General features: G+C 40.9%; 1 protein-coding gene across 1 annotated transcript in view; it reads right to left on the bottom strand.

Moving 5' to 3' along the window:
• LOC118391193 (transmembrane protease serine 2-like) overlaps positions 1 to 15,315 on the bottom strand; it is a 28,561-nt gene extending 13,246 nt beyond the window's left edge. Inside the window, exons 1-8 of the mRNA XM_035782312.2 lie at positions 15,189 to 15,315; positions 11,397 to 11,540; positions 11,235 to 11,290; positions 5,435 to 5,627; positions 3,003 to 3,095; positions 2,586 to 2,702; positions 770 to 899; positions 102 to 215 (exon numbers count right to left, since the gene is read on the bottom strand). Coding sequence (XP_035638205.1) covers positions 102 to 215; positions 770 to 899; positions 2,586 to 2,702; positions 3,003 to 3,095; positions 5,435 to 5,627; positions 11,235 to 11,249 — 662 coding nt within the window. The 5' untranslated portion in view covers positions 11,250 to 11,290; positions 11,397 to 11,540; positions 15,189 to 15,315. The remainder of the gene's footprint in view (positions 1 to 101; positions 216 to 769; positions 900 to 2,585; positions 2,703 to 3,002; positions 3,096 to 5,434; positions 5,628 to 11,234; positions 11,291 to 11,396; positions 11,541 to 15,188) is intronic.
• Between the last annotated feature and the right edge of the window lie 335 nt (positions 15,316 to 15,650).

Genomic DNA, 15,650 nt, shown 5'->3' with positions numbered 1-15,650 from the left:
CTATTTTTATTTATTCCCCACCACTCAAAAAATGGATTGCTGGTATATTTACTCTGTAAAAAAAGGCTGGACTGAATGAGATGTATTCATGTTCTCATCACCTGCTGGTTAGCTGCCCCTGTAGAAGGGAATGAGGGTCAAAGCCTGACAGCTTCATATAGCCATCAACGGCCAAGGAGCCTGGGTTTCTTTGTGAGAACCGAACATAGGACCCACTTGGAAACAGAGATAGGTATGGTCAGCCCCTCAAATATTATTTATGTTATGTACAAAATGTTTAGCACATAATATAATATAATCTTCTGTACAAGTGATCAGACTGCTAAACAGCAATCACTAACTCATCGAGGCTGTTGCCCACATGGAGACAAAATCACCGGCCACTTTAAACAACGCCACTTTAAATAATGCCACTTTAATAATGTTTACATATCTTACATTGTTCATATCATATGTATATACTGTATTTTACACCATCTGTTGCACCTTGCCTATGCCGCTCGGCCATCGCTCATCCATATATTTATATGTACATATTCTCATTCACCCCTTTTAGATTTGTGAGTATTAGGTAGTTGTTGGGGAATTGTTAGATTACTTGTTAGATATTACTGCACTGTCGGAAACAAGCAGCACAAGCATTTCATTACACTTGCATTAACCTCTGCTAACCATGAGTATGTGACCAATAAGATTTTATTTGAAAGTGATCACAAATGATACTCTATGACATGTATAGTATGTGATCCTATATCTCCTGGTGACCCACCTGCTGTATCCAATCTGCTGACAGGTGGCCCTGCCAATGTTGTCATTCCAGTTATCAGCACACACTGGCTTCCACATCTGACTGTCTGATGAGTAACTCTGCAGCACAAAACCAGACCCATGAAGGCGTACTGGAAAGTAGAGACTGATGTTAGAACAGCGTTCAGTTCAGGGAGAAAAGCATGAAAGCAAAAATCATATAATTAACCATAGCAAAGTGTGAACAACCCTCATATCTACATTTATTTTAACAGTGGGTTCCTGAATACAGTGTCGGTCAACAGCATACTGTAAGTATACTCAGCAAAAAAAAGAAACATCCTCTCACTGTCAACTGCGTTTCTTTTCAGCAATCTTAACGTGTAAATATTTGTATGAACATAACAAGATTCAACAACTGAGACATGAACTGAACAACTTCCACAGACATGTGACTAACATAAATGGAAAAATGTGTCCCTGAACAAAGGGGGGATCAAAATCAAAAGTAACAGTCAGTATCTGGTGTGGCCACCAGCTGCATTAAGTACTGCAGTGCATCTCCTCCTCATGGACTGCACCAGATTTGCCAGTTCTTGCTGTGAGATGTTACCCCACTCTTCCACCAAGGCACCTGCAAGTTCCCGGACAATTCTGGGGGGAATGGCCCTAGCCCTCACCCTCCGATCCAACAGGTCGCAGATGTGCTCAATGGGATTGAGATCTGGGCTCGTCGCTGGCCATGGCAGAACACTGACATTCCTGTCTTGCAAGACATCACGCACAGAATAAGCAGTATGGCTGGTGGCATTGTCATGCTGGAGGGTCATGTCAGGATGAGCCTACAGGAAAGGTACCACATGAGGGAGGAGGATGTCTTCCCTGTAATGCAGAGATTGCCTGCAATGACAACAAGCTCAGTCCGATGATGCTGTGACACACCGCCCCAGACCATGACAGACCCTCCACCTCCAAATCGATCCCGCTCCAGAGTACAGGCCTCGGTGTAACGCTCATTCCTTCGATGATAAACACGATTCCCACCATCACCCCTGGTGAGACAAAACCGCAACTCGTCAATGAAGAGCACTATTTGCCAGTCCTGTCTGGTCCAGCGACGGTGGGTTTGTGCCCATAGGTGACGTTGTTACCTGTGATGTCTGGTGAGGACCTTCCTTACAACAGGACTACAAGTCCTCAGTCCAGCCTCTCTCAGCCTATTGCGGATAGTCTGAGCACTGATGGAGGGATTGTGCATTCCTGGTGTAACTCGGGCAGTTGTTGTTGCCATCCTGTACCTGTCCCGCAGGTGTCATGTTCGGATGTACCGATCCTGTGCAGGTGTTGTTACACGTGGTCTGCCACTGTGAGGACGATCAGCTGTCCGTCCTGTCTTCCTGTAGCGCTGTCTTAGGCGTCTCACAGTACGGACATTGCAATATGTTGCCCTGGCCACATCTGCAGTCCTCATGCCTCCTTGCAGCATACCTAAGGTATGTTCACACAGATGAGCAGGGACCCTGGGCATCTTTCTTTTGTTGTTTTTCAGAGTCAGTAGAAAGGCCTCTTTAGTGTCCTAAGTTTTCAGAACTGTGACCTTAATTGCTTACCATCTGTAAGCTGTTCGTGTCTTAACAACCGTTCCACAGGTGCATGCTCATAGATTGTTTATGGTTCATTGAACAAGCATGGGAAACAGTGTTTTAACCCTTTACAGTGAAGATCTGTGAAGTTATTTGGATTTTTACAAATTATCTTTGAAAGACAGGGTCCTGAAAAAGGGGCATTTATTTTTTTGCTGAGTTTATAATGATTAACATGATTGAGTGGAGACATACGGCACTGTGACTCATCTTCTCCTCCTGGACAGTCTCTGATGCCATCACACCACTGAGAGGCATTCAGACACACACCTCCCTCGCTACAGGACCTCCCCAACACACACTGGTAGGACACTGTGGACACACACACACACAAGACAGGGCATCACAGCTCTGACCATGACTATAAGGTTGCTCTTCTTGGCCTTTTCAATGATTAAGAACTACTTGGTAATTTTCCTTTGCTTCCAGATACACCTATAAACTACGTAGACAACTGTGTATTTGGAAAGCAAGATGAATTCGCAAGTTGAATTTGCTTATGTCAACCTAGTCTTTTCATAAAAAGCATATAAATAATGTCAAAATTATTAATATGTCAGCTTATGTCAAGAGCATCAATGGAGATATTGTATGAAAGGAGACTGTACGTACAGAAATACCAAACCAACGCTCCAGCTGCCCCAAGGAGAACTAAGACACTTAGAATTAAGGCCACAATACATTTACAGCGACTTTTCTTCACCACTGAAAGAGATTAGAAACAAACAACACTTAAAATACACTTAAAATAAAAACAACTAGAGGCTCTCTTGTTCTACTTTTTAACATAGAACTCTCAACCCAAGACCTAGATATTTACATATCATTTGACCATTGGTTACTTTTGTCAACCTGGAAACATGGAAAGGCTTGTTTTGCATTTGTGTGACTACAGATGTTGACTGCTACTAGGTGAAAACAGTACTACTTAACACGCTATACAGTGCCTTCAGAAAGTATTCAAACCCCTTGACTTATTCCACATTTTGTTGTGTTACAGCCTGAATTACAAATGGATTAAATTGTTATTGTTTTCTCACGCATCTACACACAATAACCCATAATGACAGTGAAAACATGTTTGTAGAAATTTTTACAAATGTATTGAAAATGAAATACAGTAATATATGAATTACATACATATTCACACCCATTTGTCAATGCATGTTATAATCACCTTTCCCGGGTAAGTCTCTAAGACAGAGTTTCCCAAATTTAGTCCTCCTGACCACAAGGGGTGCACATTTTGTTTTTTGATCTAGCACTACACAGCTGACTCAAATAATCAATTTATCATCAAGCTTTGCTGTGTAGTTTTAGGGAAAAAAAACAAAACGTGCTTACCTTTGGGAAACACTGCTCTACGAGCTTTGCACACCTGGATTGTACAATGTTGCACAATATTATTACACACATTTGTCAAGCTGTCAAGTTGGTTATTGATCATTGCTAGACAGACATTTTCAAGTCTTGCCATAGATTGTCTAGCCGTTTTAAGTCAAAACTGTACCTAGGCCACACAAACATTCAATGTCATCTTGGTAAGCAATTTGTGTTTTTGGTTATTGTCCTGCTGAAAGGTGAATTTGTCTACCAGTGTCTGTTGGAAAGCAGACTGAACAAGGTTTTTCTCTAAGATTTTGTGATTAGCTCTGTTCCGTTTCTTTTTATCCTAAAAATGACAAGCATACCCATCATTCCCGATGACAAGCATACCCACCACCATGCTTGAAAATATGAATATGAACAATGGTACACAACACTAATGTGTTGTGTTGGATTTGCCCCAAACATAACACTTTGTAGTTAGGACATAAAGTTCATTTCTTTGCACATATTTTGCAGTTTTACTTTAGTGCCTTATTGCAAACAGGATCCATGTTCTTGGAATATTTTTATTCTGTTCAGGCTTCTTTCTTTTCACTCTGTCATTTATGTTAGTATTGTAGAGTAACTACAATGTTGATCCATCCTTAATTTTCTCCTATCACAGCCATTCAATTCTGTAACTGCTTTAAAGTCACCACTTGCCTTATGGTGAACTACCTGAGCGTCTTCCTTCCTCTCCGGCAACGGAGTTAGGAAGGATGCCTGTATCTTTGCAGTGACTGATACGCCATCCAAAATGTAATTAATAACTTCAGTATGCTCAAAGTGATAATCAATGTTTGCTTTTTTCTTGTGTACCCTCTACCAACATGTGCCCTTCTTTGCAGGGCATTGGAAAACCTGTATGGTCTTTGTGTTTGAAATTCACTGCTCGACTGATGAACCTTACACTCTTAGAAAAAAGGGTTCTTTGGCTGTCCCCATAGGCTAACCTTTTTGGTTCCAGGGAGAGCTCTTTTGGGTTCTATGTAGAACCCTCTGTGGAAAGTGTTCTACATGGAAACCAAAATAGTAACCAAAAAGGGTTCTTCAAAGGGTTCTCCTATGGGGACAGCCAAAGAACCCTTATTGGTTCTAGATAGCATATTTTTATTCTAAGAGTGTACACATACTTGTATGTGTGAGGAACAGATACGAGGTAGTCAATCAAAAGTCCATGCAACTTAGTACGTGACTTGTTAAGCAAATGATTACTCCTGAAATTATGTAGGCTTGCCATAACAAAGGGATTGAATACATTTTGACTCAAGACATTTCAGCTTTCCATTTTTTAATTTGAGAAAATGTCTAAAAAAACATAATTCCATTCTGACATTATGGGGTATTGTGTGTAGGCCAGTGACACAAAATCTCAATTTAATACATTATAAATTCAGGCTGTAACACAACAAAATGTGGAAAAAGTCAATGGGTGTGAATACTTTCTGAAGGCACTGTAAACCTTATAATAGCATATGACAAAACGGAGATTAAGACAAGACATCCCATGCAAAACAGATATGAAGACCAAATGGAACACCTCAAAGCTGCTCAGACAATGTTTTTAATAAACAATAGAAGGCAAAAAACAACAGTGTATGAAACTTGTACTGCATATATATATATTGGCATTGTTTATCAATTGAGGAATATCAGCAGAAGGGTAAATACTGTACCTTTTCGTACTGGGACAGGATGTGGTAATCCAGGGGTGAACGTGTGGTGGGTGTTGATGGTCTGAGGGGTGTACTGAGGGTAAATAGAGAGGGGGGCGTTGGGCATCTGCTGGGCAGAAGCATTTGCAGAGGCTCTTCCCTCAGTCCCGGCCTCCTCTTGAAATCCATAGTTCACATACTGGGGACCTGATGTCTGGGGAAAGCGGAGAGGAGAATGATTTTCCATTTAATTACAATGAGAGAAATCAATGCATTATTTGATACATTGGAGCACTTTGACTTGGTAACATACAATACACATTACAACCAAAGTGTCATGTTTATCATATAATTACCACTAAACTTCAATGATTGGTATTGCAATGTACTGTATGTAGCAGTCCATTTCCCACAGGTAAAACAAAATTAGAATCTGACAGATATACAGTGCATTCGGGAAAGCATCCAGACCCCTTCCCTTTTTCCACATTTTCTTACGTTACAGACCTTATTTAAAAAAATATTCAATATAAAATGTCCCTCGTCAATTTACACACTACCCTATAATGACAAAGCAAAAACAAGTCTTGAGACACATTTGCACACAAAATACATTTAAAAAACACATACCTTATTTACATAAGTATTCAGACCCTTTGCTATGAGACTCAAAATTGTGCTCAGGTGCATCCTGTTTCCATTGATCATCCTTGAGATATGTCTACAACTTGACTGGAGTCCACCTATGGTAAATTCAATTGATTGGACATGATTTGGAAAGGCACACACCTGTCTATGTAAGGTCCCACAGTTGCCAGCGCATGTCATTTTAAAAACCAAGCCATGAGGTCGAAGGAATTGTCCGTAGAGCTCTGAAACCGGATTGAGTCAAATCCCATATCTGAGGAATGGTACAAAAAAATGTCTGCAGCATTGAAGGACCCCAAGAACACAGTGCCCTCCATCATTCTTAAATGGAAGAAGTTTGGAACCACCAAGACGCTTCCTAGAGCTGGCCAACTGGCCAAACTGAGCAATCAGGGGGAAAAGACCTTGGTCAGCGAGGTGACCAAGAACCCAATGGTCACTCTGACAGAGCTTCAGAGTTCCTTTGTGGAGATGGTTATCATTCTGGAAGGTTCTCCCATCTCTGCAGCACTCCACCAATCAAGCCTTTTATGGTAGAGTGACCAGACAAAATCCACTCCTCAGCAAAAGCACATGACAGCCTGCTTGGAGTTTGCCAAGAGGCACCTAAAGGACTCTTAGACCATGAGAAACAAGATTCTCTGGTCTGATGAAACCAAGATAGAACTCTTTGGGCCGAATGCCAAGCGTCACGTCTGGAGGAAACCTGGTACCATCCCTACGGTGAAGCATGGTGGTGACAGCATGCGGTGGGGATGATTTTCAGCGGCAGGGACTGGGAGACTAGACAGGATCGAGGGGAAGATATCCTTGATGAAAACCATCTCCAGAGTGCTCAGGACCACAGGTTGGGGCAAAGGTTCACCTTCAAACAAGATAATGACTCAAAGCACACAACCAAGACAACGCAGGAGTGGCTTCAGGACAAGTCTCTGAATGTCCTTGAGTGGCCCAGCCAGAGCCCGGACTTCAACCCAATTGAAAATCTCTGGAGAGACTTGAAAATAGCTGTGCAGCGCGCTCCAGATCCAAACTGACAGAGCTTGAGGGGATCAACAGCATCCTCCCGGAAATCCTAGACCCACTCCAATTCGCATAACGTCTCAACAGATCCACAGAAGACGCAATCTAAATCGCAGTCCACAGTGCCCTTTCCCACCTGGACAAAAGGAACACCTATGTGAGAATGTTGTTCATTGACTACAGCTCAGCGTTCAACACTATAGTACCCACAAAGCTCATCACTAAGCTAAGGACCCTGAAGGGCTGCCCCCAGGTGGTAAGGGTAGGCAACAACATGTTTGCAATGCTGATCCTCAACACTGGGGCCTCTCAGGGGTGTGTACTTAGTCCCCTCCTGTACTCCCTGTTCACCCATGACTGCGTGGCCAATCACGACTCCAACACTATCATTTAAGCTTGCTGACGGCACAAGTGGTAGGCCTGATTACCGACAACGATGAGACAGCCTATAGGTATGAGGTCAGAGGACAACAACCTCTCCCTCAATGTGAGAAAGACAAAGGAGCTGATCGTGGACTACAGGAAAAGGCTGGCCGAACAGGACCCCATTAACATCAACGGGGCTGTATTGGAGCGGGTCGAGTTTCAAGTTCCTTGGTGTCCACATCACCAATGATCTATCTTGGTCCAAACATACTAAGACAGTCATAAAGAGGGCATGACAAAACCTTTCCGCCCCAGGAGACTGAAAGGATTTGGCATGGGTCCCCAGATCCTCAAAAAGTTATACAGCTGCACCATTGAGAGTATCCTGACCGGTTGCATTACCGCCTGGTATGGCAACTGCTCGGCATCTGACCGTAAGGTGCTACAGAAGGTACATCACTGGGGCCAAGCTTCCTGCCATACAGGACCTATATAATATGCGGTGTCAGAGGAAAGCCCATAAAATTGTCAGAGACTCCAGTCATCCAAGTCATAGACTGTTTTCTCTGCTATTTCTCGGCAAGTGGTACCGGAGCGACAATTCTAGGACCAAAAGGCTCCTTAAAACGCCTCTGGGATATATGGGACACTAAGCCAGTGAAAATGCAGAGCGCCAAATTCAAGTAAATTACTATAAAAATCAAACTTTCATGAAATCACACACGTAAGATACCAAATTAAAGCTACGCGTGTTGTGAATCCAGCCAACATCTCAGATTTCAAAAAGGCTTTTCGGTGAAAGCAAACAATGCTATTATCTGAGGGTGGCACCTCGGTATACAAAGAGAGAAAGCATATTTCAACCCTGCAGGCGTGACACAAAATGCAGAAATAAAAATATAAATCATGCCTTACCTTTGACAAGCTTCTTTTGTTGGCACTCCAATATGTCCCATAAACATCACAAATGGTCCTTTTGTTCGATTAATTCCGTCCATATATATCCAAAATGTCCATTTATTTGGCGCATTTGATCCAGAAAAACACCGGTTCCAACTTGCGCAACGTGACTACAAAATATCTAAAAGGTTTCCTGTAAACTTTGTCAAAGCATTTCAAACTACTTTTGTAATAGATCTTTAAAGTAAATAATCGATAAAATTGAAGACAGGATGATCTGTGTTCAATACAGGAAGAAAACAAACTGACGCTAGCTTTCTGGTCACGTGCCTCTCTCAAACAGTACACATGAAGTGAGCTCGTTTTTAACAGGTCTACTTCTTCACTACACAAAGGAAAAACCTCGACCAATTTCTAAAGACGGGTGACATCGAGTAGAAGCGGTAGGAACTGCAATCAAGTCACTTAGAAATCTGGATTCCAAATGAAAAGAGTGACCTCAAAAAAACAATTCTGAATGGTTTGTCCTCTGGGTTTCGCCTGCTACATAAGTTCTGTTATACTCACAGACATGATTCAAACAGTTTTAGAAACTTCACAGTGTTTTCTATCCGAAGTCACTAATAATGTGCATATATTACCTTCTGGGGATGAGTAGCAGGCAGTTGAATTTGGGCATGCTTTTCATCCAAAATTCCAAATGCTGCCCCCTATCCTAGAAAAGTAACAGATTCTAGCCGTCTTCATCGACCTTGCCAAGGCTTTCGACTCTGTCAATCACCATATTCTTATCGGCAGACTCAGTAGCCTCGGTTTTTCGGATGACTTCCTTGCCTGGTTCACCAATTACTTTGCAGACAGAGTTCAGTGTGTCAAATCGGAGGGCATGCTGTCCGGTCCTCTGGCAGTCTCTATGGGGGTGCCACAGGGTTCAATTCTCGGGCCGACTCTTTTCTCTGTATATATCAATGATGTTGCTCTTGCTGCGGGCTATTCCCTGATCCACCTCTATGCAGACGACACCATTCTATATACTTTCGGCCCGTCATTGGACACTGTGCTATCTAACCTCCAAACGAGCTTCAATGCCATACAACACTCCTTCCGTGGCCTCCAACTGCTCTTAAACGCTAGTAAAACCAAATGCATGCTATTCAACCGATCGCTGCCTGCACCCGTATGCCTGACTAGCATCACCACCCTGGATGGTTCTGACCTTGAATATGTGGACATCTATAAGTACCTAGGTGTCTGGCTAGACTGTAAACTCTCCTTCCAGACTCATATCAAACATCTCCAATCGAAAATCAAATCAAGAGTCGGCTTTCTATTCCGCAACAAAGCCTCCTTCACTCACGCCGCCAAGCTTACCCTAGTAAAACTGACTATCCTACCGATCCTCAACATCAGCGATGTCATCTACAAAATTGCTTCCAACACTCTACTCAGCAAACTGGATGCAGTTTATCACAGTGCCATCCATTTTGTCACTAAAGCACCTTATACCACCCACCACTGCGACTTGTATGCTCTAGTCGGCTGGCCCTCGCTACATATTCGTCGCCAGACCCACTGGCTCCAGGTCATCTACAAGTCCATGCTAGGTAAAGCTCCGCCTTATCTCAGTTCACTGGTCATGATGGCAACACCCATCCGTAGCACGCGCTCCAGCAGGTGTATCTCACTGATCATCCCTAAAGCCAACACCTCATTTGCCCGCCTTTCGTTCCAGTACTCTGCTGCCTGTGACTGGAACGAATTGCAAAAATCACTGAAGTTGGAGACTTTCATCTCCCTCACCAACTTCAAACATCAGCTATCTGAGCAGCTAACCGATCGCTGCAGCTGTACATAGTCTATTGGTAAATAGCCCACCCATTTTCACCTACCTCATCCCCACACTGTTTTTATTTATTTACTTTTCTGCTCTTTTGCACACCAATATCTCTACCTGTACATGACCATCTGATCATTTATCACTCCAGTGTTAATCTGCAATATTGTAATTATTCGCCTACCTCCTCATGCCTTTTGCACACATTGTATATAGACTCCCCTTTTTTTCTACTGTGTTATTGACTTGTTAATTGTTTACTCCATGTGTAACTCTATGTTGTCTGTTCACACTGCTATGCTTTATCTTGGCCAGGTCGCAGTTGCAAATGAGAACTTGTTCTCAACTAGCCTACCTGGTTAAATAAAGGTGAAATATATATATTTTTTAAATAATAATAATTATCTCTAATATCAATCTGACATTTCACATTCTTAAAATAAAGTGGTGATCCTAACTGACCTAGGACAGGGAATTTATCCTAGGATTTATTGTCAGGAAGTGAGTTTAAATGTATTTGGCTATTGGCTAAGGTGTATGTAAATGTCCGACTTCAACTGTACATAGCCTCGTTATGGCTACTTAAAAAAAATGTTTTACTTTAGTTTTTTTGGTAAATATTTTCTTAAACTCTTCTTGAGTTGGTTAATGGCCTGTAAGTAAGCATTTCACGGTAAGGTTTACACTTGTTGTATTCGGCACATGTGACAAAGTTTGATCATATCTGGAGAGAAGAATGGGAGAAACTCCCAAATACAGGTGTGCCAAGCTTGTAGCATCATTACCAAAGAAGTCTCGAGACTGTAATCACTGCCAATTGTGCTTCAACAAAGTACTGAGTAAAGGGTCTGAACACTTATTTAAATTTGATATTTCATTTTTTTTATGTACATTTGCAAAAATTTCTAAACCTGTTTTTGCTTTGTCATTATGGGGTATTGTTTGTAGATTGATTGAAAAAAAAATATTTTAATACATTTTACAATAAGGCTGGAATGTAACAAAATGTGGAACAAGTCAAGGGGTCAACAAGTCAAGGGGTGAAGTTACCTGGTTATTGTTCATGTCGACACCACTTTCAATGTTCAGATGAGATATTATCAAATCTGAAAAAGTTAGAGGAAACTTCTGATTTTAGCCACAGTAAAACATTTTTTTAATCAAGTTAATACAACAACAAAGTCATATAAATGTACCTTGGATTAGATTTACCTTGGATTAGTTCAACTGTTGCTTTTGAATACTGATTTGACGTCCCTTCTTCTTATTCTCTCTCCCTCTAACTCAGTCCATTCTCTCTTTACTCCTTGCAATAAACGGCCATGACCACACCTTAGTTTGTGTGAACAGCCTGACCTGTAGGGCGGTACAAGTTGTAAAGCTATAACAACAAATCAAATCAAATCAAAATGTATTGGTCACATACACATGGTTAGCAGATGTTAATGTGAGTGTAGCGAAATGCTTGTGCTTCTAGTTCCAACAGTGCAGTAATATCTACCAAGTAATCTAACAATTCCCAACAACTACCTAATACTCACAAATCTTAAGGGGTGAATGAGAATATGTACATATAAATATATGGATGAGCGACGGCCGAGCGGCATAGGCAAGGTGCAGTAGATGGTATAAAATACAGTATATACATGTCATATGAGTAATATAAGATATGCAAACAGTATTACCAAGTGGTATTATTTAGAGTGGCATTGTTTAAAGTGACTTAACTTCTTAAGTCTGGGGGGCAGTATTGAGTAGCTTGGATGAATAAGTTGCCCAAAGTAAACGGCCTACTCCTCAGTCTCAGTTGCTAATATATGTATATTATTATTAGTATTGGATAGAAAACACTCTAAAGTTTCTAAAACTGTTTGAATGATGTCTGTGAGTATAACAGAACTCATATGGCAAGCAAATTCCTGAGGAGAAATCAAAACAGGAAGTGAGAAATCTGAGCTTTGTATGTATTCACCAGAATCCCCAATGAAATCCCCTTGAGATATTAATGATGTTGCACTGACTATGGGTTCCACTAGATGTCAACCATCAATATAAATTATAATGAGACTTCTATGGTGTTGTGGGAGTGAATGATAGCAGAATCAGACCTGGGATTCCTGGAGTGCTTTCTGATATAGATCATCAAAGGTAAGGGAATATTTATCATGTGATTTCTTGTTTATGTTGACGTCAACATGGCGGCTATTGTGACAAATGTTTCTGAGCACCGTCTCAGATTATTGCATGGCTGGCTTATTCCGTAAAGTTTTTTTAAAAATCAGACACAGCGGTTGCATTAAGGAGAGGTATATCTATAATTCCATGTTTATAACTTGTATTATCATCTACATTTATGATGAGTATTTCTGTTGAATGATGTGGCTATGCAAAATCACTGGATGTTTTTGGAACGCGCCAATGTAAACTCATATTTTGATAAATATGAACCTTATTAAACAAAACATACATGTATTGTGTAACATGAAGTTCTATTACTGTCATCTGATGAAGATCACCAAAGGTTAGTGATTAATTGTATCTTTATTTCTGCTTTTTGAAACTCCTCTCTTTGGCTTTTCTGTGGCAATATGTGGTGACCTAACATAATCTTTTGTGGTGCTTTTGCTGTAAAGCATATTTGAATTCGGACACTGTGGTGGGATTAACAACAAGAATAGCTTTACAATGGTATTAGGATGGTTAATTATGAGAAATTTGATGTTTTGAAAATGGCGCCCGACACTTTGACTGGCTGTTGTCATTTTGCTCCTGTTAACGGGATTGCAGCCATAAGACGTTTTTAAGCCATGAGTCATCAGTCAACATGGAAAATTTCAACAACTTTGAAGTTTCTTCAAGTGCAGTTGCAAAACCCATCAAGCACTTCGATTAAACTGGTTCTCATGAGGACCACCACAGAAAGGAAGACCCAGAGCTACCTCTGCTGCAGAGCTACTTCTAAGTTCATTAGAGTTGACTGCACTTCAGATTGCAGCCCAAATAATTGCTTAAGAGTTAAAGTAACAAACACATCTCAACATCAACTGTTGAGAGGAGACTGCGTGAATCAGGCCTTCATGTTTGTATTGCTGCAAAGAAACCACTACTAAAGGACACCAATAAGAAGACTTGCTTGGGCCAAGAAACAATACCAATGGACATTAGACCGGTGGAAATCTGTCCTTTGGTCTGATGAGTCCAAATTTGAGATTCTTAGTTCCAACCGCTGTGTCTTTGTGAGAGTAGGTGAACGGATTATCTAGTTTTCGTAGTTTTGATGTCTTCACTATTATTTTACAATGTAGAAATGGTCAAAATAAAGAAAAAACGGTACTGGTGCTGTATAGTTTGTTACAGTATTTCCTTTAACATTTTTTAATGATATCACAAAGTAATAACCAAACTGACAACAGTGTTATTTTGGGTCACTTCTGCTCATTCCCCACGTTCTATGTTGGAAATATTTTTCCAGCATTCGCTTTAGAACGTGTTAGTTTCGGTGGGAAAATGTCTGTGTAGACAAAGACATATTCCTTGGGTGAATTTGGAGAGGGAGATAGCTGAATGCTCTGTTCTTGATTTACAACAGAGAGTGAGCTGTCAACCCCCGACCAGTTCCCTTCACCCACCTTATTGCAAAGCTGATCTGACCTATTTGGATCCTTACAGGACAGTCATGACACACATCTGCTTTTAGGGGTAGGTTTTGCATTATGATCACTTCTGTGGGATTGAAATACACAGTATACAGTATTGTGGCTAACTCTGAGAAGGGAGTATAAAATGTCTCTATGAAAACAGAATAATTTCATAACCATGTTGTTCCTCTCTTTATAGGACGTTTGGATTCTCATTGCATGGCAATCTCCCCTAACAATCTAATTGTCATCTCTGCCAGGTCATGTGTGAATAATAACTAGACAACCATCCAAAACACCTGTGAAACCTGCACACTTACACTTATTTTTTTTATTTGACCAGGCAAGTCAGTAAAGAACAAACTCTTATTTCCAATGACGGCCTAGAAACAGTGGGTTAACTGCCTTGTTAAGGGGCAGAACGACAGATTTTTACCTTGTCAGCTCAGGGATTCAATCTAGCAACCTTTCGGTTACTGGCTCAACACTCTAACCACTAGGCTACCTACCTGCCGCTCCCTAAAGACCAACCTTCAAAATTAAATAACATTGTGACAATAATGCATAAAAAAATATTTAACTGGGCAGTAGCCTAGATTATATTTGTGTGCTTTTGTAGATTTTGTAGGTTATATTGTCAGAATCTTCCACCCTCACACCTGCTCCAATTAATTTACATTACCGTATATTACAAACTCTACAAGTAAGGTCATTACATTGTATGTTAAATTAATCTCATTTATTGGAAGACTCCATGGTGGCCAAAGAAAATGACGAGACCAATAAGCTTCTGACCAATGAAAACGATAGCACTAACACACTGTTGTCTAGGACCGGAAGTAGGCGGTCACCTGTCTCCCCAATGACCATACGTGGGCCTTTTCTCAATTGCACACTCCACGCATCCTCTCTCCTCGTCTCCATCTCAAAACGCATTGGATGAGAATGCCAGAGGTCCGTCTCTGACCTTCCCCTCCATTGGGTTTTGAGAAGGAGATGAGGAGAGTGGACGCGAGGGGTATGTAATGGAGAAAAGACCGTTTGAATGTATGAAATCACGTGCAATATATTGTTTACACTCTAACTGAAAAGAATACACAAGTTACAAAAAATATATATTATACAATTATTATATACATAAAAACCTCTCCTTCTTAGATGACATTTTAGTCATTTAGCAGACGTTCTTATCCATTTTTCACACTTCTTTTCATACCGATCCCCATGGGAAATCGAATTCACAGCCCTGGCTTTACAAGCGACATGCTTTAGCAGCTGAGCCACATGGGACCACAATTACCTAAGTACATTACCTAAATAAATTCAATAGAATGCCGTGAAAAGATGGTGAAATCGTTGTTCTTACTGTGTATACAAAGGCGCCGGGTTCTCTGGACATGTTAAGTCTTCTTGGCTGTTAATCAATAACCAGGCAAGGCATTATGACCAGGTTCTTGTGAGGATAGCTACACACAACAGGCCCTTGAAATGTCTACACACGAAAACTCTATGGCCTCAGGACTTTGATACACTACCTAAGTACTCAGTCAATATTTAACTATGACTAAGTTCTCTGCCTGGAAAGAAGGGGAAACAATATATAGGCCTAATTGGACAGAACAACTTGACATATCTTTGGCATTGGTGGGATGAACATTTGCTTTCTTGTTTCAGTTAAATCAACTGGTTGTTTTATTTAATTAAACCATGGATGAGAGGTGACTGAGGTAATAAAATAAACATTTTTACTGACAGCAAGTCAGTCCTAAGTTCCCTATGGCATGATGACCACGCATGAAACCTCAAAAAGAAACACTGGGCCACTTAT

This window comes from Oncorhynchus keta, chromosome 12 (genome assembly GCF_023373465.1).
Source record: "Oncorhynchus keta strain PuntledgeMale-10-30-2019 chromosome 12, Oket_V2, whole genome shotgun sequence".
Lineage (NCBI taxonomy): Eukaryota > Metazoa > Chordata > Actinopteri > Salmoniformes > Salmonidae > Oncorhynchus > Oncorhynchus keta.
Note: the sequence above shows the minus strand (reverse complement) of the source record. Positions and strands in the feature narration are given on the sequence as shown.